This window comes from Orcinus orca, chromosome 8 (assembly GCF_937001465.1).
Source record: "Orcinus orca chromosome 8, mOrcOrc1.1, whole genome shotgun sequence".
In the NCBI taxonomy this organism is placed as follows: domain Eukaryota; kingdom Metazoa; phylum Chordata; class Mammalia; order Artiodactyla; family Delphinidae; genus Orcinus; species Orcinus orca.
Window position 1 is genome coordinate 34,255,540 of NC_064566.1, and position 26,830 is coordinate 34,282,369.

The 26,830-nt window shown below is 35.7% G+C and overlaps 1 protein-coding gene across 11 annotated transcripts in view; it reads right to left on the bottom strand.

The window, feature by feature from the left end:
• Positions 1-26,830, bottom strand: part of ANO5 (anoctamin 5) — a 98,113-nt gene that overhangs the window by 46,344 nt on the left and 24,939 nt on the right. For 4 of the 11 annotated variants that reach the window (XM_033409477.2, XM_033409470.2, XM_033409464.2 and 1 more), the window contains exons 4-8: positions 23,583-23,624; positions 20,877-20,990; positions 15,513-15,581; positions 14,125-14,409; positions 2,537-2,650 (exon numbers count right to left, since the gene is read on the bottom strand). In XM_033409477.2, coding sequence (XP_033265368.2) covers positions 2,537-2,650; positions 14,125-14,409; positions 15,513-15,581; positions 20,877-20,990; positions 23,583-23,624 — 624 coding nt within the window. The remainder of the gene's footprint in view (positions 1-2,536; positions 2,651-14,124; positions 14,410-15,512; positions 15,582-20,876; positions 20,991-23,582; positions 23,625-26,830) is intronic. The other 7 variants (XM_049713476.1, XM_049713475.1, XM_049713474.1 and 4 more) reach the window with 2 other exon arrangements.

Genomic DNA, 26,830 nt, shown 5'->3' on the forward strand with positions numbered 1-26,830 from the left:
AATTCCAACAGTCACAGCTCAGGGATTCCCACAACTGTATAACTGGCTGGGACTTTGGAAATAGGCTGACATTTTTATATTATAGATGGAAAAACTGAACCCCAAGCAAAGTTAAGTGAATGATCCAAAGTCACACAGCTATCAATATTGTTTCATAAGTTCCTTCCCCATTTTTAGGTACTGAGTAGGCTTATTAATATAAAGTTCATTAGGGCCTAGCAGAGCACTGTCTACACATATTCACATATTCATATATCTACACATATTCAATATTTTCTCTTGAACTGTTTGCCTAGACAAGTAAACTACTGAAGACAACACTGAGCAAACACCCAATCTAAACTTAAGCACATATGAAAATCTCTGTATGACAAGGTATAAGATTTTATATCATCCAGATTCCAAATTTTGTCTTCTTCTCTAGGTTGTCCTACTGAATATTGAGAAATGAAATAGAAAAAAAGAAAAAAGCTGCCTATTTGCGTATCTTTAAAAAAAAAAAAAGGTTCTTTAAAGCACATAAGAGAAAAATCCAGTACCTAAATCTGTATTCAGGAGAGAAGAAAGGAAAAAAGGTAAAATTAATAGTAAATGATAGTTCTCTGTAGCAAGAGCTCAGTAACACTGATTTTCTAGTGACTGTGGAGGACTCTTCTGGAAGGCTAGATATATGGAGTAAAATTGCTGGTGACTGAGGACAGTTTGGCTTTATGACTTGGTGAGAGTAAGAAAAGAATCAATGCCCTAAAAACAAACAAACAAACAAAAAGATCCTCAAAATCTTCAAAAGAAGAATGAGTCCTTTTGTGAAGAATGATTAACAAAGAATGTGTTGCAAAGTGTTTATTAACCCGCTATAGATCTCTCTACTTGATCAAACGCTGTGGCATCATTTAGAATCCATAATCCCCTAGAAGTTCTTTTGCCCCAGGGAAAAGTGTGTGTATGTGTGTATGCGGGGTGGGGTAGTTTCTCTAATACAAGTTAAACTCACCTGAATTGATACTAGTGTTGAGAATTGTCACTCATTTTGAAAAATTCCGCTAACATACCAAAGACAATCAACTAACCAATGTTGAACAGACCTAGAGTCAACAGTTAACATACTGTTGAATAAATATTGACAGAGGAAAGCTGGAAAAGAGAGAGATTGGCTTTGGGCTTTTGGAAACCATGACAGCAACATCATTTTCAAAAACATGGGCAGGACTTCCCTGGTGGCACAGTGGTTAAGAATCCACCTGCCAATGCAGGGGACACAGGTTCGATCCGTGGTCTGGGATAATCCCACATGCAGAGGAGCAACTAAGCCTGTGTGCCAGAACTACTGAGCCTGCACTCTAGAGCCCGGGAGCCACAACTACTGAGCCTGTGTACTGCAACTACTGAAGCCTGCATGCCTAGAAACCCATGCTCCACAAGAAGAAGCCACCGCAATGAGAAACCTACACACTGCAACAAAGAGTAGCCCCCGCTTCCTGTAACTAGAGGAAGCCCACGCGCATCAATGAAGACCCAATGCAGCCAATAAGTAAATAATAAAATAAAAATTTAAATTTAAAAAAAGGGCAATGATTTAGATGCTACTTGTTTAAATAGAAATACCTAGTTCTTTTATATTCCAAAGGAATGTGTTGCTCGAAAAGAGGTCATCATCAAAAAGTCTTTACAAGTATAGCGAGTTAAACAGGAAAAAAGGAAACCAAGGTTCCAGGAGATGATCTAAACTAGTTTATATGTGTTCAGCCAAATAATATCTACTGACAACAGGTGATGAAATTTAAACACTGAATATCCAAAAGGAAAGGTTTCTCTCAGAAACCCCCAGAAACTAGGCTATCTCAGTTGACAAGCCAAGTTTTAGGTTTGGTTGAATGGGTGCACCTTATAAAATGTCACTTCTTTGTTGAACTCAATATTTTTGTACATGATCTGCCAGCCTCAATCCTACTCCAGAAACTCGGTTGTTTGTCTGAATCTTTCTTATGGACTGAAGTCTTTAGCTTTTTTTGCAGTTGTACTTATGCTTTATTTCTCAGAAATTCCTAGTCTGTGAGCTTGGATTCATAGCTGTGTTCCAGTAATACCTAACAGAATTCTTTACATATAATTAAAACCAATTATACATTTGATGAATGAATACATGAATGCATGCAATTTAAGTCCTTTACAACTTAACTTTATAAATAAGAAAAGATTTGATGGATAGAAATTTCCAAAAGTTATGTCCTAAAATATTCTTTTAATAAAACTGCTATTTTCAATATGTGTTCTAAAGAAAATTCATGTGCAAATGTAATAATTTTTAAATGAATTTCCACCGAAATCTCAATGTAGAGAGGTATTAACTATGTGTTTCAGCATAGTTCTCAGCTTGGACCTAGGGAGTCTGTGGGGATTTTCCCAACATGAGCGAGATTAAGCAACCCGTCATAAAACAGGAAGCAAATGGAAGATTCCTTCTCCCAACAAGGCAGCCTCTGAATGTGGGAAAGGGAAAATGGGCTCAGTATTTCAAGACCAAGCACATACTTACATCATGGAGTGGAAAGGCAGATGAATAAGTGTGAGAATTTAGCAGTCTTTCAATCCCAAACCTTTTCTTCCCATCCTCTATGCCAAAAGGACACCGTGAGAGAATATAATAAACCTATAAGGTAAGCATAAAGAAACACACATTTCAGAACTTTATGCTTTCTATATTTTTTTCAAGTCACAATTTAACAGAGTCTACTTTGCCTCAGTACAGGCTCTGATTATGGAAGGAACCTTCCCCTTTTTGTTTGGGGGAAGATGTAGAGGTTGGGGTTGTATGGAGTTACAGGTATTTCACCTCCTGGGTATGAGAGCTCCTTATTCCCTTGGGGAGAGGGGGAATGGGTCATATAAGTTATTTTTCTTCTCCTGTCCCAAGCTCCTCTGGGAGTCCTTTGTACCAGAATTCATACTATAATCAGGGTTTCAAGTTAGAGTCTAATACCACTGCTACTAATAGTTCAGGTAGGATAATATGGAGTAGAATTGACACTTGGCCAAGCTGTCTTGAATACTTTTCATTAATTACTCTGATGTTTTGAATAGGGCCTTTTCTTGATATCAGAATTTATTAACTCAAGATTATCACACCTCTGCAACTACTTTGCAATCATTTACATATTTTTATCAGTTTTTTCCTCCATATAATTTGGGCTTTGTGTCCTCTGCTTTTGTATATTTCTCAATTCAATCTCATCTGTTTTTTGTCTTGCAGGAACTTTCCAGTATTTCTGCTTTTCTGACTGCTGACTTTGGCCATTTTCACTGTTCTATTTTTTTTTTCTATTTTTTTTATCTCAAAAAAAAAGTTTATTTCTAAGGCAGGAGAGAATAGAGGTTAAGAATCTTCCCAAGCTGACCATAACTTTTTTTTTTTTTTTTTACTTTTTTGGTTCCATAAACTTTATTTTTCCTTTTTTAAAATATCTTTATTGGAGTATAATTGCCCCACAATGTTGTTAGATTCTGCATATAACAAAGTGAGTCAGCCATACATACACATATATCCCCATATCCCTTCCCTCTTGCATCTCCCTCCCACCCTCCCCATCCCACCCCTCTGGGTAGTCACAAAGCACTGAGCTGATCTCTCTGTGTCATACGGCTGCTTCCCACTAGCTATCTAGTCTACATTTGTATATACCCTTCCCCCACCCCATGTCCTCAAGTCCACTCTCTATGTCCGTGTCTTTATCCCTGTCCTGCCCCTAGATTCCTCAGAAACATTTTTTTTCTTTTAGATTCCATATATATGTGTTAGCATATGGTATTTGTTTTTCTTTCTGACTTACTTCACTCTGTAGGACAGACTCTAGGTCCATCCACCTCACTATAAATAACTCAATTTCGTTTCTCTTTATGGCTTAGTAATATTCCATTGTATATATGTGCCACATTTCTTTATCCATTCATCTGTCAATGGACACTTAGGTTGCTTCCATGTCCTGGCTATTGTAAATAGAGCTGCGGTGAACATTGTGGTACATGTCTCTTTTTGAATTATGGTTTGGTCAGGGTATATGCCCAGTAGTGGGAATGCTGGGTCATATGGTAGTTCTATTTTTAGTTTTTAAAGAACCTCCATACTGTTCTCCACAGTGGCTGTATCAATTTACATTCTCACCAACAGTGCAAGAGGGTTCCCTTTTCTTCACAGCCTCTCCAGCATTTGTTGCTTCTAGATTTTTTGATGATGGCCATTCTGACCCGTGTGAGGTGATACCTCATTGTGGTTTTAATTTGTACTCCTCTAATGATTAGTGATGTTGAGCATGCCTTCATGTGTTTGTTGGCAATCTGTATATTTTCTTTGGAGAAATGTCTATTTAGGTCTTCTGCCCATTTTTGGATTGCGTTGTTTGTTTTATTGATATTGAGCAGCATGAGCTGTTTGTATATTTTGTAGATTAATCCTTTGTCAGTTGCTTCATTAGCAATTATTTTCTCCCATTCTGAGGGTTGTCTTTTTGTCTTGTTTATGGTTTGCTTTGTTGTGCAAAAGCTTTTAAGTTTCATTAGGTCCCATTCGTTTACTTTTGTTTTTATTTCCATTTCTCTAGAAGGTGTGTCCAAAAGGATCTTGCTGTGATTTATGTCATAGAGTGTTCGGCCTATGTTTTCCTGTGAGAGTTTTAGTGTCTCACCTTAAATTTAGGTCTTTAATACATTTTGAGTTTATTTTTGTGTATGGTGTTAAGGAGTGTTCTAATTTCATTCTTTTACATGTAGCTGTCCAGTTTTCCCAGCAACACTTATTGAAGAGGCTGTCTTTTCTCCATTGTATATTCTTGCCTCCTTTATCAAAGATAAGGTGACCATATGTGTGTGAGTTCATCTCCGGGCTTTCTATCCTGTTCCATTGATCTATATTTCTATTTTTGTGCCAGTACCATACCATCTTGATTACTGTAGCTTTGTAGTATAGTCTGAAGTCAGGGAGCCTGATTCATCCAGCTCCGTTTTTCATTCTTAACATTGCTTTAGCTATTCGGGGTCTTTTGTGTTTCCATACAAATTGTGAAATTTTTTGTTATAGTTCTGTGAAAAATGCCAGTGGTAGTTTGATAGGGATTGCACTGAATCTGCAGATTGGTTTGGATAGTAGAGTCTTTTTCACAATGGTGATTCTTCCAATCAGAGAACATGGTATATCTCTCCACCTGTTTGTATCATCTTTCTTTCATCAGTGTCATAGTTTTCTGCATACAGGTCTTTTGTCTCCTTAGGTAGGTTTATTCCTAGGTATTTTATTCTTTTTGTTGCAATGGTAAATGGCAGCATTTCCTTAATTTCTCTTTCAGATTTTTCATCATTAGTGTATAGGAATGCAAGAGATTTCTGTGCGTTAATTTTGTATCCTGCTACTTTACAAAATTCATTGATTAGATCTACTGGTTTTCTGGTAGCATCTTTAGGATTCAGTATATATAGTATCAGGTCATCTGAAAACAGTGACATTTTAACTGCTTCTTTTCCGACTTGGGTTCCTTTTACTTCTTTTTCTTCTCTGACTGCTGTGGCTAAAACTTCCAAAACTATGTGGAATAATAGTGGTGAGAGTGGGCAACCTTGTCTTGTTCCTGCTCTTAGTGGAAATGGTTTCAATTTTTCACCATTGAGAACAATGTTGGCTGTGGGTTTGTCATATACGGCCTTTACTATGTTGAGGTAAGTTCCCTCTATGCCTACTTTCTGGAGAGTTTTTATCATAAATGGGTGTTGAATCTTGTTGAAAACTTTTCTGCATTAAGATTATCATATAGCTTTTATCCTTCAGTTGGTTTATATGGTGTATCATTTTGATTGATTTGTGTATATTGAAGAATCCTTGCATTCCTGGGATAAACCCCACTTGATCATGGCGCATGATCCTTTTAATGTGCTGTTGCATTCTGTTTGCTAGTATTTTGTTGAGGATTTTTGCATTTATGTTCATCAGGGATTTTGGCCTGTAGTCTTCTTTTTTTGTCACATCTTTGTCTGGTTTTGGTATCAGGGTGATGGTGGCCTCACAGAATGAGTTTGGGAGTGTTCCTCCCTCTGCTATATTTTGGAAGAGTTTGAGGATAGGTGTAGCTCTTCTCTAAATGTTTCATAGAATTCGCCTGTGAAGCCATCTTGTCCTGGGCTTTTGTTTGTTGGAAGATTATTAATCACAGTTTCAATTTCAGTGCTTGTGATTGGTCTGTTTATATTTTCTATTTCTTCCTGGTTCAGTCACAGAAGGTTGTGCTTTTCTAAGAATTTGTCCATTTCTTCCAGGTTGTCCATTTTATTGGCATATAGTTGCTTGTAGTAATCTCTCAGGATCCTTTGTATTTCTTCAGTGTCAGTTGTTACGTCTCCCTTTCCATTTCTAATTCTATTGATTTGAGTCTTCTCCCTTTTTTCTTGATGAGTCTGGCTACTGGTTATCAATTTTGTTTATCTTCTCAAAGAACCAGATTTTAGTTTTATTGATCTTTGCTATTGTTTCCTTCATTTCTTTTTCATTTATTTCTGATCTGATCTTTATGATTTCTTTCCATCTGCTAACTTTGGAGGTTTTTTGTTCTTCTTTCTCTAATTATTTTGGGTGTAAGGTTAGGTTGTTTATTTGAGATGTTTCTTGTCTCCTGAGGTAGCACTGTATTGCTATAAACCTCCCTCTTAGAACTGCTTTTGCTGCATCCCATAGGTTTTGGGTTGTTGTGTCATGTTTTCATTGTCATTTGTTTCTAGGTATTTTGATTTCCTCTTTGACTTCTTCAGTGATCTCTTGGTTATTTAGTAGCTTTTTTCCTGTAATTGATATCGAGTCTCATAGCATTGTGGTCAGAAAAGATACTTGATACAATTTCAATTTTCTTAAATTTACCAAGGCTTGATTTGTGACCCAAGATATGATCTATCCTGGAGAATGTTCCATGAGCACTTGAGAAGTAAGTGTATTATGTTGTTTTTGGATGGAATGTCCTATAAATATCATTTAAGTCCATCTTGTTTAATGTGTCATTTAAATTTTGTGTTTCCTTATTTATTTTCATTTTGGATGATCTGTCCATTGGTGAAAGTGGGGTGTTAAAGTCCCCTACTATGATTGTGTTACTGTCGATTTCCCCTTTTATGGTTGTTAGCACTTGCCTTATGTATTGAGGTGCTCCTATTTGGGTGCATAAATATTTACAATTGTTATATCTTCTTCTTGGATTGATCCTTTGATCATTATGTAGTGTCCTTCTTTGTCTCTTGTAATAGTCTTTATTTTAAAGTCAATTATGTCTGATATGAGAATTGCTACTACAGCTTTCTTATGATTTCCATTTGCATGGAATAACTTTTTCCATCCCCTCAATTTCAGTCTCTATGTGTCCCTAGGTCTGAAGTGAGTCTCTTGTAGACAGCATATATACGGGTCTTGTTTTTATATCCATTCAGCCAGTCTATGTCTTTTGGCTGGAGCATTTAATCCATTTACATTTAAGATAATTATCAATATGCATGTTCCTATTAATTACCATTTTCTTAATTGTTTTGGGTTTGTTATTGTAGGTCTTTTCCTTGTCGTGTGTCTCCTGCCTAGATAATTTCCTTTAGCATTTGTTGTAAAGCTGGTTTGGTGGTGTTGAATTCTCTTAGCTTTTGCTTGTCTGTAAAGGTTTTAATTTCTCCTTTGAATCTGAATGAGATCCTTGCTGGGTAGATGAATCTTGGTTGTAGTTTTTTCCCTTTCATCACTTTAAATATGTCCTGCCACTCCCTTCTTGCTTGCAGAGTTTCTGCTGAAAGATCAGCTGTTAACCTTATGGGGATTCCCTTGTGTGTTATTTGTTGCTTTTCCCTTGCTGCTTTTAATATTTTTCCTTTGTATTTAATTTTTGATAGTTTGATTAATATGTGTCTTGGTGTGTTTCTCCTTGGCTTTATCCTGTATGGGACTCTCTGCGCTTCCTGGACTTGACTGAGTATTTCCTTTCCCATATTAGGGAAGTTTTCAACTATAATCTCTTCAAATATTTTCTCAGTCCCTTTCTTTTTGTCTTCTTCTTCTGGGACCCAATAATTCGAATGTTGTTGTGTTTAATGTTGTCCTAGAGGTTTCTGAGACTCTCCTCAATTCTTTTCATTCTGTTTGTTTATTCTGCTCTGCAGTAGCTAGTTCCACTATTTTATCTTCCAGGTCACTTATCCATTCTTCTGCCTCAGTTATTCTGCTATTGATTCCTTCTAGAGAATTTTTTTTTTTTTTTTTTGGCTGCATTGGGTCTTTGTTGCTGTGCACACGTTTTCTCTAGTTGCAGTGAGTGAGGACTACTCTTCGTTGCAGTGCATGGGTTTCTCATTACGGTGGCTTCTCTTTTTGTGGAGCATGGGCTCCAGACGCGCGGGCTTCAGGAGTTGCATCACACGGGCTCAGTAGTTGGGGCTCGCGGGCTCTAGAGCACAGGCTCAGTAGTTGTGGCGCACTGGCTTAGTTGCTCCGTGGCATGTGGGATCTTCCCGGACCAGGGCTCGAACCCGTGTCCCCTGCATTGGCAGGCGGATTCTTAACCACTGTGCCACCAGGGAAGCCCCCCTTCTAGAGAAATTTTTATTTCATTTATTGTGTTGTTCATCATTGTTTGTTTGTTCTCTAGTTCTTCTAGGTCCTTGTCAAACATTTCTTGTATTTTCTCCATTCTATTTCCAAGATTTTGGATCATCTTTACTATCATTACTCTGAATTCTTCTTCAGGTAGACTGCCTACTTCCTCTTCATTTGTTTGGTTTGATAGGGTCTTATCTTGCTCCTTCATCTGCTGTGTGCTTCTCTGTCTTCTGATTTTGCTTAACTTACTGTGTTTGGGGTATCCTTTTTGCAGGCTGCAGGTTTGTAGTTCCCATTATTTTTGGTGTCTGCCCGGAGGGGACTGGTGCATGTGTTCTGGTGGATGAGGCTGGATCTTGTCTTTCTGGTGGGCAGGACTGCGTCCAGTGGTGTTTTGTGGTGTCTGTGAACTTATTATTATTTTAGGCAGCCTCTCTGCTTATGGGTGGGGTTGTGTTCCTGTCTTGCTCGTTGTTTGTCATGGGGTGTCCAGCACTGGAGCTTGCTGGTCATTGAGTGGAGCTAGGTCTTAGCATTGAAACAGAGATCTCCGGGACATCTCTCGCCGATTGATATTATGAGGTCTCTGGTGGTCCAATGTCCTGCACTCGGCTCTCCCACCTCAGAGTCTCAGGCCTGACACCCGGCCAGAGTACCAAGACCCTGTCAGCCACACGGTCAGGTACATGGAGAGTTTCGTGCCTTTTGGGAAGTCTGAGGTCTTCTGCCAGTGTTCAGTAGGTGTTCTGTAGGAGCTGTTCCACATGTAGATGTGTTTGATGTATTTGTGGGGAGGAAGGTGATCTCCACATCTTACTCCTCCACCATCTTGAAGGTCCTTCTTCCTAGCACTGTTTTAGATATACTTCTCTTCGCCTCCCCTTTTAAATATTTTATTGTTTAAGGAATTGTTGATTGCAATGTTTGTCACCCTTGACAAACATTAGATAATCATCATTATTTAATCTGGTTATTCATTTTAAGGGCAATTTAATATTATGTCTTGGTAAATAAATGATACTTTATGCAAAATCGTTTTGATTTTTATAAATAATGTGATAAATATTAACTATTTTACATACTTTGGATTATTTCCCTAGGAAAGATTCACCAAAAAGATTCTCCAAAAATAACTCTGCACTGGGGAGCTAACAAAGTGGAAAATTTTACTCTTCCAAATATTAAGACTTATTATAAAGCTATGGTAATAAATACAGCATGGTGTTGTCAAACAAAAACAAATCCAAACTTAGGAAAGATTTTAATGATTACTGCAAGAGGATGAGGGGAACTGTTGCAATAGAGAGATCTGGGAACATCTGAAAAGCCAAGCATAAAATGACTTCTTTTATAGGGAGAAGTAAGCCAAGTTCAGGAAGTGTCTTTCTTTGTGTTAAGGAAGGGCTAGTTTACATGCCAACATTGGCTAAGGTTGAGGGTGCAGCAAAGTTTAGGGTCTTTTGCGGAAGTAAGTTCAACTGAATTTTGGTTAATTTACCTAACAGTCCTTTGTTTTCAGGGATCAATGAGGATACATAGTTCAGCTAACCATTTATGAAACAAAGAATGGGAATGTGTCTAATGTTTATCACTATAAAGTAATAACGAAAGGAAGAAATTGTAAGGGTAAATATAGATCTAAAATACTACTCAGCCACAAAAAAAGAAGTCAATTTTGCCATTCACAACAACATGGATGGACCTGGGGGGTATTATTCTTAGTGAAATAAGTCAGAGAAAGACAAATACTGTAAGTTATCACTTACAGTAGAATGTGATATGTAGAAACTAAAATATAAAATAAAAGAATGAACATAACAAAACAGAAACAGATTCACAAAGATAGAGAACAAACTACTGGTTACCAGTGTGGAGAGGGATGGAGGGAGGGGTGAGATAGGGATAGGGAATAAGAGGTACAAACTACTACGAATAAAATAAATAGGATACATGGATATATTGTACGGCACAGGGAATATAGGCAGTATTTTATAACTTTAAATGGAGCATAATCTGCAAAATTATTGAATCACTATGATGTACAAAAAAAAATGCCTAGTACATAGTAAGTGCTATTTAAGTGTTTGCTATTATTAACAGTAAGAGTATTTTAAGGAATCTCAAAATTATTTTGCACATTTGCAGGGTCACTGGATTAAGTATATACTTGCAAATATGATTACTTTAAGACGAATACAAATTTGGAAACATGAGTTTGGTATATGTTAAAATATATCAATAAGAAAGAAAGAAAGAGAGAGAGAGAGAGAAAGAAAGAGAGAGAGAGAGAAAGGGAGGGAGGGAGGGAGGAAGGAAAGAAGGAAGGAAGGGAGAAACACAGAGAAAGAAGAAAGAGAGTAAAGAAAGATGGAGGGACGGAGGAAGGAAGGAAAGAACTGAAATTTCCCTGGTGCCAAATCTTAGAGCATTTCCTTTAGAGAACTTGTAATTATAAATTCTTTTTCTCTTCTCTTTGAGATGTATGTAAATATTTTTAAAAGCTAAATAAGCCTCTTGCCAGTTTCATAACTCAGGAGTGTTTTTCTTAAGTTTTCCAGGAACCATCTCTTTTAAATGTAAACATCAAGAAAGATAACATCCCTGTTTCCTTGGCTCTATGGGAGTGTAGTCTAGGCACCTGGTTCCAAGCTGTAACTACCTGCTCCACATAGATATATGAGAAGTTTTTATTTTTATTATTATTAATTGGGACAGAGACAACTAATACTGATGAACACTTCAATTAGCAGATGAATTTAGAATAAATTATATGGCAAACAGTGCTGTCAAGTCAAACAGGGGGGTTATCTATGAATATTCTTTAAGTCATATAGGGAAAGGTGGTTCTTTGCAGTAAGCGGTTTTACAGAACAAGAAGAGTGGGAGATTTTTTAAAATTGTCCCGATTTTCTGGGAACAGAACTCAGTCAAAGTTCAACATTGTCAGTATGGATACAAAAACAGACATAGGTCAAAGCAGCAGAATAAAACCCAGAAGTAGATCTATGAATATCTAGACACATGAGTTATGACAAAGAGGGAACTGTAAAACAATATGAAAAGTTGAATGTTTTCAATAATTGGTGTAAGTCAAATGACTATACATATGGGGGAGAAAAGGCCTCTATTTTGCACCATGAAGAAAAATTAATTCCAAGTGGACAGTAGTTCTCAATGTGAAGAGTAAAATAATACAACTTCTAGAATACAGGAAATAACTTCATGATCTTGGTGGTAGTTAAAGGTTAACAGCTTTATTCATAAAGTAAAGGCTCGAGAAAGTAGACTACAGTTGACCCTTGAACAACATTGGGGTAGGGGCACTGACACTTTGGGCAGCCAAAAATGTGAGTATAATATATAGTTTGCCTTCTGTACACAAGGTCCCTCCATATCTGCGGTTCCACATCTAAGAATTCAACCAACCATGGATCATGTAGTAGTGTAGTATTTACTATTGAAAAAAATCCATGCATAAGTGGACGCTTGCATTTCAAACCCACGTTGTTCAAGAGTCAAGTGTGCATTAAAATTAAAAACATCTGTTTATGAAAAGAAACCATAAAAAGGATGAAAAAGGAAGCACAAAGTAAGAAAAAAATCAGTAAAATATATAATGAATAAAGGGTTCAAAAAAAGAATATATAAACTGTTCCTACAAATCAACAAGGGAAGACCTAACTGAAAAACAAAATCAAGAGACATTAGCAGGGACTTAACAAAAGTGCCTATCTAGGGCTTCCCTGGTGGTGCAGTGGTTGAGAGTCCGCCTGCCGATGCAGGGTACACAGGTTTGTGCCCCAGTCCGGGAAGATCCCACGTGCTGCGGAGCGGCTGGGCCCGTGAGCCATGGCCACTGAGCCTGCGCATCCGGAGCCTGTGCTCCACAACGGGAGAGGCCCGCGTACCGCAAAAAAAAAAAAAAAAAAAAAAAAAAGTGCATATCTAAATGCCCAATAAACATAAACAAGGAGATAAATCTCATTTGATATTGCAAATTAAACCATAATGATACATACACAAATAAGTTTCCATAGAAAGTAATGAAAATTAATGAATAAAATTAACCAACCATAGCTAATTTAATCAACCAAATAAATGTTGAGCCAAAGAAGCCAGACTCAAAAGAATACATACCGTATGACTCCATTTTTTATAAAGTTTAAAAACAGATTATGCTAATCTCTGCTGTTAAAAGTGAAACTCTACCTGTGCTGAGAGGGACAGGAATAGTGACTGGAAGGAGGCACTAGGGCTTCTGGAGAGCTAGGAAAGTTTTCTCATTTGATCTGGGTGGTGGTTACATAGCTGTGTTCATTTTGTGATTGAATTCAAAGAGCAGTGCACACTTGTGTGCCTATCTCTATTTATGTTATGCTACAGTTTAAAAAGAAAGAAAAAGAAAGATTGGTACTTTTTAGTGTTGAGAAAGAGATGTGGAAAACAGCATTCTCCTATGTTGTTAATAGGACTCTAAATTAGTACATAATTTTGTAAAGGGTGATAGTGTAACACATACACATTTTTTTTTCCTTGTCAATGGGAAGTTTCAAGACCCTAGGACTACAAATGGAGAGGAAATATTATTATTCAAAAGACTGAAAACAAAAATTAAAACAAAAATTAAAAAAAAGAAAGACTGAAAACAGTTTTAAATGGAAGGAAAAAGTTCTGATGTTTCTCAAATGCTATCTATTGTGAACAAAGTAATATGGCACCTGCCATGTCAGTAAACAAGGAATATTGCCTGCCACCAAGCGTCAGCCACTGTAGCCTCCCCACAACAGGGAATTCAGGATGGAGAAAAACAGGATACACGTCCTACATAGTTAAGAGGCATATCAAAGGAATAATTTCAATGAGCCCAGACTCTTGCATCTTCCCATGCATAGAAAAGCACTAAAATCATTAACTTGAGATATCTGGTTTTTGTGATTAGCAGTAATCTTTTAATGTCCCACTACATGTATTTTTTCCAGCAACAAGTCCTATGTACCCTGGCTCCTCCCTTACCTGTTATAACAGTTCCTCAGAGTTCGCAGCAATGTCCTTGAATAAAACATAATTCTCAACTTTTAGGTTGTGTATTTTTTTCAGTCAACACCATATACAAAGAAATTAAAACATTCCATTTCCAGTTGGAATGACCAATATTCTTTCTGCTATGCACTGAATTTATAAAACCTAACTATAAGTTTATAAAACCATTTTACAAAAATCTTACAAAACAAAAGTCCTCTGGCTCTCAATTAAGTGATTTCCCCAATATTGCAAGAGGCCTCTCTTTGCTGTGTCCACACTGTCAACCACTCATTTTTAAACGACAGCTGGAGAAGTAGGGAGGTTAACAGCGTTAAGCGGTCCAAGTAGCCTTTCAAACCTGCCCAATACCACCGAACACTTATCAAAATTTAAACAGAAACATCTTGTAGACATATTATCACACATGCACACATATAAAAGCACACACAGGCACACATCCCTTACACCAAGGGATGTGCCCAAAGGTCTTCTCTACCTACAATTCTGTTTCTTGATGAGGATGGAAAGAAGCTTGACTCATCTTCAATGAGGAAGAGCTCCTGCCGATGTCTGGTGAATTGGGCAGTGAAATATTCAGCATGAGGATGCTTCACATTCCTTGGGAGCTTCAGAGGCCCAAGCATACAGCTAAAAGGGATTTTGTCAGCTCGAGGAATATCACTCTCCTTAATAGGCATTTTGATTCCCAACACTTCAGCGTAAGTAACTAATACCTCCCAAGGGGCATGGATCTTGACAAAATAAGTTTTCCCATCTTCGGAGTTCTGTATAAGATGGAGGCAAAATAACAGAAAGATTACTGAGTTGATTAAAGAAAGAAAATTTTACAAAATCTCAAACAAATTAAAGACATCAAGTATTTTCAATTTATTGAAAAATTTCAGCAAAACTTTGCAAATGCTCAAAACAGTTATACATATTATACTTACATATATATGTATATATGTGTATACTATATGTGTGTGTGTGTGTGTGTGTGTGTGTGAGACAGAGACAGAGACATAGAGACAGACAGAGACAAAGAATATTTTAAAAAATATATTTCAGGGTCAATGTACACTAGTCTGAAGTCCATAGAAACACATGTGGTTCTGGGAAATCTCTTAAGTTTTTAGCAACTAGCTATAAGCTTAGAACTGTGTTTAGGGTGAGAAATACATACAAAGTATAAGATATACTCCCTCTTCTTACCCAGTTTTGATGTATCACCTACACCTAAAGGAGGAACTTTAGGTAATAAGGGTTCATTACACAGGAGAATAATTAAGTTACACATAGAATATGTGGTATAATTCATATTTACTAGTTCAGTAAAATACAGGGATGAATAAGAAGTAGAGACTATTAATTTAGAAGTAGAGAGTATTAGAGTTTCATGGACAGGGTGGGATCTGAAATAGGTCTTTAAAAGTAATTTTGAAGGAAATTCTAGAAAACCAGTAAATGGTAGGAGGTTAAAAAAAAAAACTTGGCATATTCATGAGCACAAAAAGTGTCTTGGCTTAACTAGAAGGTTGTGTTGCAAGAGAGCCAGGTTAACTAGTTAGGGTGCTAGATTATAGGCTGTCTTCAAAATGACACAGATGTGAAACAAAAACCATGTCTTTACTTTCTCTGGATCCTGACTACAACTATTTATGCCTATTTTTAAAGTGTTCCACTCATCCCTTATCATCTCAAATTCAGAGCACTGACCTACTTATTTACCTGGAAGACCACAGGCCCTACCATCCTCAGTTACATGTCAGTAGCCGAAAAAGCTATTGTTTTACTCCCAAACACAAAGTCTAGCCAGTCAAAGGTCAGAGGAGAAGAAAACAAAACTTAAAAAACTAAGACTCTGATATAGATTAACAATTACATTTACCATTTTATCTTCAATTTCCAACTCAAGACCTGTTTTTCTGAGATTTTGTTCAAACTCTTTTCTTCTTTCCTATGGAAAAACAAATTAGTAGTATTATGTAAAACCCTTTTATTTGCCCAGTGATAAACAGACTTGTTACACAATGACTGTGCCTCCAGATGGTCCCTTGGTTGTATAAAAAAGTACTCTATGTATTACCCCCATCTGAGTGCCATGGCCTGCTTTTCACCTATATTATAAATCACAGTATAACTATAAAAACCCAATATATCTAGGAATAATCTCCAGGAAATATGCAGGACCTCTATCTGAAAAAAAAGCAGAAAACTTTACTAATTAACATAAAAAATTTGATAAACAGAGAGACATATTATACTCCTAGTTGGGAAGATTCAGTACTACAAAGATATCAGTATTCTTCAAATAAACGACATATTTAAAGCAATTTTAAGCCAAAATATCATCATGACTTTTTAATCATGAAGAATAATTTCACTTAGAAAAAGTAAAATTAAATTTAATTCAATTAAATAATCTTTACTGTGGGCTTTAAAACAATGATTAATTGTCAAAAAATCTTTTGGCTGTATGATTTAAGTGTGAAAAAATTGTAACAGTGATTCAAGTATGATTTAACTCTTATGTAAGTGCGAAAAGGTGTAAATGTGACTTACGTGTGAAAAACTGTAAATGTAACTTAAATGTAAAAAATTATGATTTAAGTGTGAAAAATGTAACTGAAATTTTAGAAGGTTTCACTAGGATGTTACAGGACACATCTTCAAATGGATATGTCCACCTTGAGAGAGCTTCAAACTTTACAAGGAATAAAATATAATTTTAATGGGTTCTTTTTCTCCCTTTCCAAAGTTTACTACATGTGAGAATATGTCTATGAATAATTCTCCTCTCTCTGTTACCCTTTCACAATTGCCCTTCTCCTAGGTTATCAAAGAAAAGGCAGGCTGTGAACATCCAGGAAGGCAAAAACAAAACAAAACAACAAGGGGCAGAGAGGGACATTCAAAATATTGTTATCAGTATTAAAAAAAAGTGAATCTTCTCACTGTAGTAACAAATGCTTTTGCAAGTCATGTGGACACCAATTCTCTGAGTTCAGTAAAACTGAAGGCCGAGCTAAGAGGATTATTAGGTGACAGACCATTAAACATTACTTTTATGATAAATCACTTTGTAATTTGGGGCTATAATTCAGGAGCTCAAAAAAGATTCAAACTGCTAAAACAGTACCTTTTCTATTCCAACCTACTTACTTATCTGAACAAGCTTAATTTATACAAACATATATAAAAATAGAATATACTTGAAGCTGAACCATCTCATTCTAGGAATAATTCTCATTCATCTACAAATAAGGAAAATACTGTTTTCTGGTTTTTTTTTTTAACATCTTTATTGGACTATAATTGCTTTACAATGGTGTGTTAGTTTCTGCTTTATAACAAAGTGAATCAGCTATACATATATATCTATCCCCATATCTCCTTCCTCTTGCGCCTCCCTCCCACCCTCCCTATCCCACCCCTCTAGGTGGTCACAAAGCACCGAGCTGATCTCCCTGTGCTATGTGTCTGCTTCCCACTAGATGGCGGAGGAGTAAGATGTGGAAAATATTGTTTAAAGCCCCTGTGTTCATTTTATTATTTGACGCATTTAGGATGACTTTACTTTTGATGTTTGATAACTACTTGTCAAATATTGTAGTATATTCATGATGTTTTATCAATTATACACTTGTACAGTTGTAAAAAAAAAAAACACCTCAAAACAAAAGAAGAAGTTTAAGGCTTAGACTGTTCTGGTGAAAGGAAATAAAAACATTTCAAGGTATATACACATTTGTTGTAGCAAACTTAAGACTGAACAAACAATAAAAGACTCCCAAAGATAAAACACTTAAATTAGGAAAAAATTATGTGGACAGAGTGGAAGGAAAATTTTAGGTGGAGAAAAATAAATGATGTAAAATTCAAAGTGTTAAAAAAGAGTTTCTTCATATAACTCATTTTTTAAAATAAATGATGGTGAGTGTCAAATTTCCATGGTATTTACCTTCTAGAGATATATGCTAAAAACTGGACCATTTACAAAACATTATAGATTATATCCTTTGCAACTACTGAAATGTATGATAAATAATTGTAGTTGGGGAAGACTTGTAGATGAATCAGGCTTTCAGGGAAAGTTCAGGAGTTCATTTTAGACCTGCTGAGTCTGAGATTCTGTAAGACTTCCAAGTAGAGATGCAGAATAGTCACAGGGGAAAGAAGTACAAACTGGAAAGGTAAACGTTGGAATTAGCACAAACATGGTTTTAAATTTTAAAACTGTGAGACAGGAAGCATCATCAAAGAAATCAATGTAGGCTGAGAAAAGAAGAGGATTAAGGACTGAACCTGAGGCACTACAATAACAAGAAATCAGGGAGAAGAAAAGATTGAGAAGGAGCGGCTAGTGAAATAAGAAGAAAACTAAGAGAATGTGGAGACCTGGAAGCTGAGTGAAGAACATAAACTGTAGAGAAGGGAATGGTAATCAGTGGCAAATGCTGCTAACAGGTCAAGCAAGATGAGGGTTGAGACTTGATCATTGGATTCATTTATCTGAAGATGAGCAGAGTGGGTGATATTAAGGCCTGATAGGAATGGGTTTAAGAGAAAACTGGGCAAAAAGGAAATTGAGAAGTCGACATTAGCTGGCAGGGAAATTGAGATTAAGAGGAGGTCTTTGTGCTTGCTTTTTAATTTGTTTTTAATACGGAAGAATTAACAGCACATTTATTTGTTGAAAGAAATGATCCGGTAAAGAACAACACAAAATGCAATTTTAAGAGAGAGGAAAGAATCGTAAAAGCAATATCCCTAAGTAGGTATACAGAAAAGAGTTAATATAACAGGCTTGAAACTGCTATCCTTAGAAAGGCCTGCCTGCAAGGTTGGTTCTGGTGTCTGGGAACTTGGTTTTTGTGAGGGCTCCCACCATTCCCAGAACTACTAAGAGTGGCTCACTTTACCTCAACTGTTTGTACAAACTATGTAGTTCATGCTGAACATCTGCTTTCTTCTGGGACTATGGAATGTTGGTATGAGATAGGCAGAAGGTTACAAGGACCAGCCCCCAATAAAATCCTACAGCACTGAGTCTTTAATGAGCTTCCTTAGTAAACAGTACTTCCAATGTGATGTCATACATTGTTACTGGAGGAATTAACTGCATCCTGTGTGACTCCACTGGGAGAGAACTCTTATAAGCTTGCTCCTGGTTTTCTCTGGACTTTGCCCCATGCATCTTTTCCTTTTGCTGATTTTGCTTTTATTATTTCATTGCAATAAAACATAGCCACTGAGTATGGCTACATGCTGTGTCCTGTGAGTCCTTTTAGTGAGTCAGCAAACCTGGGGGTAGTTTTGTTGACTCCTAAACGGTAGGCAAGAAGAAAGGGATCCAGGACACAAGCAAATGTGTTGGCTTTAGATAGAAAGATAAATAGTACATCTATGGTAAAAGGAAGAAAGGTAGATTATACAGGTTGAAGATGCTGGTAGATGGACAAATGTGGTAATGAAAATTAAGAATTTCTCTTCTACTTGCTTCAGTTTTCTCAGTGACTTAGAAAAGTGGTCAGCTAAGCTTGAAAATGGGGAGGATACATAGAAGGTGTGAGAGAGAAAAAGTTATAAAACAGTCACCCAGGAGAGTGGGAAACTGAATAAATTAAGGAAGTATGACTGCCAGATAGCATTAAGGACCAAGTTGAGGTCTATCGGCACAAATATGAGATAAAACCAGTAAGTGAATTGTATGTCTGTCTTTCTGCATGGTTCTAGCATTAGCAGGTGGAAAGTTGGGTTTAACTAAAATTGTTTTCCAAAGTTAAGTACAACTGAGAGATGGGCAAGGGATTTGACAGCACATGCAGTAGAGTATAATGTGATACGAGATTTAAACTGAATAAGCATAAAGAAGAGCATAAAGATAAAGAGCAGCAGTAAAAAGGAGTTAAGGTAATTGCATCTTATCTGGTCCTGGTACAGCTGAAGGAAGAAGAGTATTGGTCAGACATATTCGAGGGATTGGTCAGACAGTTGGATACTTTGAATGAGATTATAAAGAGTTGTAGTTATTAGTAATGACAAGTTCTAGGGGAGTGAATGGCTGAGTTAGAGACTAAGATACTTGCAAAAGGGAGTTCAAGGAACAGAGAGGCTAGGATGCCAAAATAATCATCTAGATAACCATTGAGATAATCAATACTTAAAAAGGGAGTATTTGTGGAGAGAGTGATGGTGGTCCAGGAGCTAAAATTGTTGAGAAATAGAACAGAAGGCCAGGGACAGATTAATGACAGCAACAATGCAGGGTAGCGATAACTCTGATGAGATTTAAAACTCAGGAGCTTCAAGGCTGAGCAAGGGAGGATAGACTGTAATCAACAATATGATAAAAGGAGAGCAGGCATTCATCCATTTCCAGAAAAAGCATAAGGGAAAAACCACCACCGCTTGAGAGGACTGCTGTGGAAGGCACCAAACCCACACGAGGAGCTAGGCTTGAAGGGGACATTCAGAGAAGAGCTGAATATGGTGATAGTGAATGAATTTTAGAGGCCTGGTGGAAGAGTTTCCAGGCAAAGGGTGGAAGAAATGGACAGAAATGGCTATGTACAGGGCCTTATGGGGATAATAGCTACAGTTTTTTACTTTATGTGACATTTATTTCCTATTTAAGTATGTTAGCAAATGTGTGTTTATATGCTTACCCATATGAATTAATATATTAATTCATTATTTCAAATATCTAATATTTATTAAGCATCCATTATGCTCTAACTGCTGTTCTAAGCATTTGAGTATACAGTAATGAACAAGACAAAGTCCTTGGTTTTGTGAACTTAATTTATGGTGTTAGAGACAGTAAACAAGTAAAAAAAATGAATAAATAATGTAAGTTCAGAAAGTGATAAGGTCAGAAAGAACATAATATCAAGGCTACTCAGATAAAATGGATTAATGAAAGTCAAAATGAAATTAAACACAAAAGATAAATATATTCAGATATACACCTCAAATTCTGGAGGTCACATTTAATATCAAAGGTGAGCTATATAAAAAATATATCAGTCACTTGGGAGAAGAAAAAGAAGTCACTGTCCAAAATATCCAAAAAATAAAATTGACTTTACACATCCATTCTTAGGCTGCGTATTTTGTAGTCTTTTCACTCAGTTTCCAGTAACACTCCGGGGCTGCTAACTTTTACAACATAATTCAGAGGAAACATCTCTGTCAAAGTATAGAACGTGCTTCTTCTTATTATTCCCATCTCTCTTACATAAGTACTTACTGCCTTCAGTTCAGCTTCTTTCTTTAAGTCATCAACATAGGAAAGCACAAAATCAATTTGCCTAATCCCATCTCTGAAGAAGATAGAATCTTTGCTTTGTTCATCTTTTTTAAACTGCAGGAGACATGAATGACACAACTTTAAATTATAGTTTTACTTTCACATGGCAAAAACATGAAAGGGATTAGCTAAAATTTGGTCAGCATATAATTTTTTTCAGTCCTGAAATGACAGATGAAGACAACCAGAGTTTTCATCAACAGAAGATCATGCTTATTTTAGAAATTGAAATGCCATAAAGTTACATATTAAACAACAAAGACTCAAGATGAAGCTAAGCATATTTACTACATGCACACACAATAAAAATGCTACAATTATACCAAAACACAAAATGAATACATGTATACATTGATCCCAAAATGCATATTCAGAGAGACTTGTTATCTTCATTAAACAACATACCAATTAGTCCAACAAATAATTCATGGTCACACACTACTTTGGGGGTATAATTAATTATAGACCAATTAATGAATCTCACTGCAAGAACATAAACTTATGATTAATGCTTATATGTATGTTTTCATAAAGTTGCTACTTTCTAATTCAACTTTTGAAGGGCTAAAATGAAATCAACATGCAGTTAAAAATTAGAAAGCAAGTTAGCGTGCCAGCTGGCTTCACTACAAGTAAACTCTCATGCAAATCTCCTTTCAACATCAACTTCCTAAGTGAGCTAAATGCAATCCGCTGTTTAAATTTGTGTTATCAATTCTCTCAGTATAATCGTCAAACTTACAAATTCAGCTTTCACATGTGTAGTTCATTAATTCCTCCCCTTTCAAAACTGCAAAAACACTAGAGAGCTTCAGAAAGAAGAGATTTCATGTTTGACTGATTTGGTCTTCTTTATAGTTTATATATAATATGTAATAGTTAATATTTGGAATAGGCGACATATAATACCTAGAATGATGTAAATAGATGATGCAGTGCATGTCAGTGATCTCTCTAACCCTGTGATGCAAATTTATAACATAGGCAACTTTCCAACCGCTTTAGCTAACCTGTGATTGGGGAACTGGGTTTTTAATTTTCATAACTGGTATTTATATTAGTTTATGAGTTTCTTTTATGGTACTCTATGCTGTTTTTCATTCAAGTCAGGCCAGGCAGATCACCCATAAAAAGGATTGGTTGTAGATCAGTCAAGTAAGAATAAGACAAAAATCTCATGTTTGATCTGTGGTCTGTGAACAGAATAACTGTATTTTATCTATATGAATGCATAACTGATGTGTCTCAGAAAGAACTAGCTCCCAGTGCACAGGAGGAAATGAGTGAAAAAAAGAATGAAGAAACAAAAAATATTCAGGGAGTCTAGAGATTACATATCAAAATACAGTAATTCAAATGTTATGTCTGAGTTCTCTACACCCCAGTCAAAGGATACATAATCATCTCTCTTTTCCTAAAAGAAAGTAAAACAAAAAGAAAACCCTGAAAAAATTCAAACGGTTATCATGTTATATCTTGATTATAAATCATTAAAAAAAGGTGAACAAAACAAAAAAATTATTTGAGCTCTTGTAAATCATCACAGTATTAGCATATCTTATGAAATTCACCAAAATTTGTGGAGCCAACTGGGGAAGGAAAAAAGATACTAATTAGATTAAATATAATCAAAGCAAAAAATTAGAGGAAAAAAACAATAATCTTTTTGCTCTAAATCTGGGACAGTCATATTCTGTATGATAGAGGATTTTTTTTAAACACCATATATTTATAAGCGGTCATATTGTTTGAACAAGCTAAATTTAGGTCCACAGAGAGAAGTTCTGGTGATAGAAGATGTGCACATAGAAATCAACAAAAATCACACTCAAGAGTTCTTGTCTATTAGGGAATAAACAAAGTAACTAGAATAGTGAATCTAATTATTTCCTGAATGTTCAGTCAAAATGGGTGTATGTAATTCCCTTCTCCTGAAAGGTAGCCAAGGTAGCCTTTGGCTACGTAGAAAAACCCAAATATCTATTATTATGTCATATCCTAACTATAAACTGTAAAAAAATTTTTAAATACAGAGAAATCACTGGTAGCCTTGTAAATCACCATGAGGCACATATCTTAGGACTGTTAACAAAAACTGGTTGAAGCCAACTGGGGCAGAAAAACCTGATAATTCTGTTACATATAATTGAACACTATTAAAACACATCACTTTTGTTTTGCTCAGGACATGATATTAAGATCATTTTTTGCAATGTGTATGAGGTTTGTATTTATATTTTTATTTGTGTTTGATTTGTTCTTGGAAATGCCTGTTTATAGTGAGGCAAATATCTGGGTGGCTATTGAATGAGGTCGTTTTTCTGAGGTTTATAAACTTGGATTCTTGCTGGGGATTCGTAAACTTCTGAAACTATGTAAACTGCATGTGTGTATATGTGTATGTGCGTGTGTGTGTATTTATGTGTGTATGTAATTCCATTTTTTTAGGAAAAGTTTCCAAAGCTTGAATCAGACCCAAAAAAGATTAAGAATCACCATTCTAAAACCCCAGTTGCCTGGGGAATAGGAATCAGTGACAAAGTCCCCCAAATCAATAGAATTCATTGCAACAAAAATGGCTTGGGCTAGCACTGCAGCACTAGCAATGCATCCAAAGCATAAGCAGCATCATTCAGCACTGGTTACCATAAGACGCCGCCTCAGGAACAAATTGTATCGCTTTGCAGACTGTGAAGCAATCAACAGAGAGTTAGCAAATCCTGCCCAGGATTAAAGAAAAGATCCCCTGCAAAAACAGACACGCAAACAAACAAGACCCTCAGTATGATCACTCATGTGAATATGCATGTGTATGTGTAATAATTAAATTGGAGGGTGGGAGAAGACAGAAGAGAAGAACAAGAAAAAAAAAGGAAGAAAACAATAAAAAATAAATGAAAGAAAAAAAAAGGAGACTTCAAAGTAAATTTCCCTAAATCCCTTTACAATAACTTTAAATAATACACATTTGTGGACCTGGATTAAGAAGAAAACAAAAAAGAAAGAGAAAAAAGAATAATGAAGGAAAACATGAGAATGGAAATGTAAAGTAAAATAGGTATAATAGGTATTCTGTTAAGTATGCCTATACACATCCGACAAAGAAAGCAAAATTACTACAGTTATTCTGGGACCATGTATGGTATGAAAAGTTTACCCAATAGTGTAAAATACTTCATTACTGAAAAAACACTGAAATTACCATTATCATGTACATGTGTGTGTAATTACTTTTTTTTTAGGAAGAGGTTCCAAAGCTTTAATCAGATCCAAAAAAGATTAAGAATCTTTCATTACCATTAAAATATTTCACTACCAAAATACTGAAGAAAAAAAGGAAAAGTCATTTGATTATTTAAATGCTGAGTTGTCTTCAGTCTTCAATTACCATGACCATTATTTTTAAAATACCAAAGCAATTAATTAAAAACATCTGGGATAATCAATATTTGAAAGAAAACCTATGGCACAAAAAAGGCAAGTATTGTATTTTATAGTATAATGAAATGATAAATTATCTAATAAAATTATCAATAAAGAGCTTCAGTTCTTGTCATGCAAAGTTTTGTTTAAACTGTTGTTTTCCTGGAATAGGCTAAAGAGACCTAATCAACTGATGACTAAGGCGGGAAACTCCCTGCTCTGTAAACTGATGAGCCTACTATGTATAGATGAGTTAATATTGCTGTTATTTAAAAACAACAGGGCTTTTCTGGTGGCGCAGTGGTTGAGAGTCCACCTGCCGATGCAGGGGATGCAGGTTCGTGCCCCGGTCTGGGAAGATCCCACGTGCCGCGGAGCGGCTGGGCCCGTGAGCCATGGCCGCTGAGCCTGCGCGTCCGGAGCCTGTGCTCCGCAACGGGAGAGGCCACAGCAGTGAGAGGCCCGCGTACCACAAAAAAAAAAAAAAAAAAGACATATGATGGGACAGAATAGAGAGTTTAGAAATAAACTCACACATACACAGTCAGTTTCCACAAAGGTTCTAAAGTAATTTATGAGGAAAAGACAGTCATTTCAATAGGTAGTGCTAAATATGCATATTTAAAAAGTAAATAAATTTAATTCTCACCATAAGTCATCTACAAAAGTTAACTCAAAATGAATCCTAGACCAAAAGTAAAAGTTAAAACTATAAAACTGAAGAAAACCTGAGAAAATCTCCCCTACTTTGGTGCAGATAAATATTTCTTAGAGCACAAGAAACATGGATCATAAAAGAAAAAGTATGAGAAATTGAACTTTGAAACTTTGTATTTTTAAAAACAGGGTTAAGTAAAAGAAAAGGAAAGTCACAGATTGGGAGAAAATGTTTGCAATAAATACAACTGACAAAGGTTTTGCATTCAGAATACATAAAAGCTTCTTACAAGTCAATAGAAAGATAATCCAATTTCTAAAAATACAGAAAAGATTAGAACATATAGTTAATAGAAGAAGATGTATGAATGGCCAATAAGCCCATGAAAAGATGTGTAACATTATCATTCATCAGGAAAATGAGAACTGAAACCATGAGATAACCTCCATTCAATCACTAAAGTTAAAAAGTTGGCAATATCAAGTGCTGGTGAGGATGTAGAGCAACTAGAATTCTCATGCATTACTGGTAGGAATGAAAAATATACAACCACGTTTTAAAATAGTTTAGCAGTTTTATATAAAGTTACACATACATTTTTCATATGATCCAGAAATTTTACACCTAGGAAATTAATGAAAAGAAATGAAAATATATGTCTATACGAACACTTCTTACACAAATGTTCCTAACAGCTTTATTTATAATGGTCCCCAAACTGAAAACAATTCAAATATCCATCAACAGGTGAATGGATAAACAAATTTTGGTATATCCATACAATGGAATACTACTTAGCAATAAAACAAAATAAAAGAAACCAAAAAACGACAGATATATTCAACAAGATTCAATTTATCAGTATCACTTGAAATTTTGGAGGAGTCTCTGAACAAAAAAAGCCAGTAGCCAGACACAAAATAGTATATATTATTACATACATCATATAGTATGATTCCATTAACATACTACTTTAGAAAAAAAATTAAAAAAACAAATCAGCGGTTGCCTAGGGCAGAGGTGAAACAGAAAAAGGAAGCTTTTTTGAGGTAATGGAAATCTATATCTTAATTGTTGTGATTTGTTAGAATTTGTCAAACCGTACACTTAAAATGGGTACATTTCATTGTATGTAATGTATAAACAATAAAGATGATAATTTTTAACTTGAACAACTAGAAGAATAGATTGTATGTAGCTAAGATATGAAAGACTTCAAAAGAGCAGTTTTTTGTCTAGGAAAAAATTACATTTTAGACATGTAAATCTTGAGATGTCTTTAGATATTTAAATGCATATGATGGGGAAATGGCTTGGATATTTAAGTCTGAAGGTCTTAAGTCTGATGTCTATACTAGTAACTTAAAATTTAAGTGTTACAACATATCATTGGTATTTAATGCCATGAGACTGAATAAGATCTCTAGGAGACAAATGTCTGAGTCCTAGAGCAATCATATCTAAATACATACGTAGATCAATTATAAATACTAATTTATATTCATACTTATTGCTTCTGGTTCATTTATACATTCTGGCTGGTTTGTGCCTATGTCAAGCATATCATTAAATATTTGGAATATCATCCCTGAGATGAACAAGATCTACACCCCTTCAAAACCTGTTAACAGCATGTTGATTGTTACTAAGGCATGCCTCTAGTGTGCCTTTTCAATTCCCATTCCTCCTTCTTTAAACACTAAGTACTTTTCAAATTACTCCTCCCAACACAAATGGCACTCACTCTGAGACAGGTTCTTTTAGGTATAATTTTCTCCATTTTTCTGTGTTTCATTTAATGGTTTTAGCATCC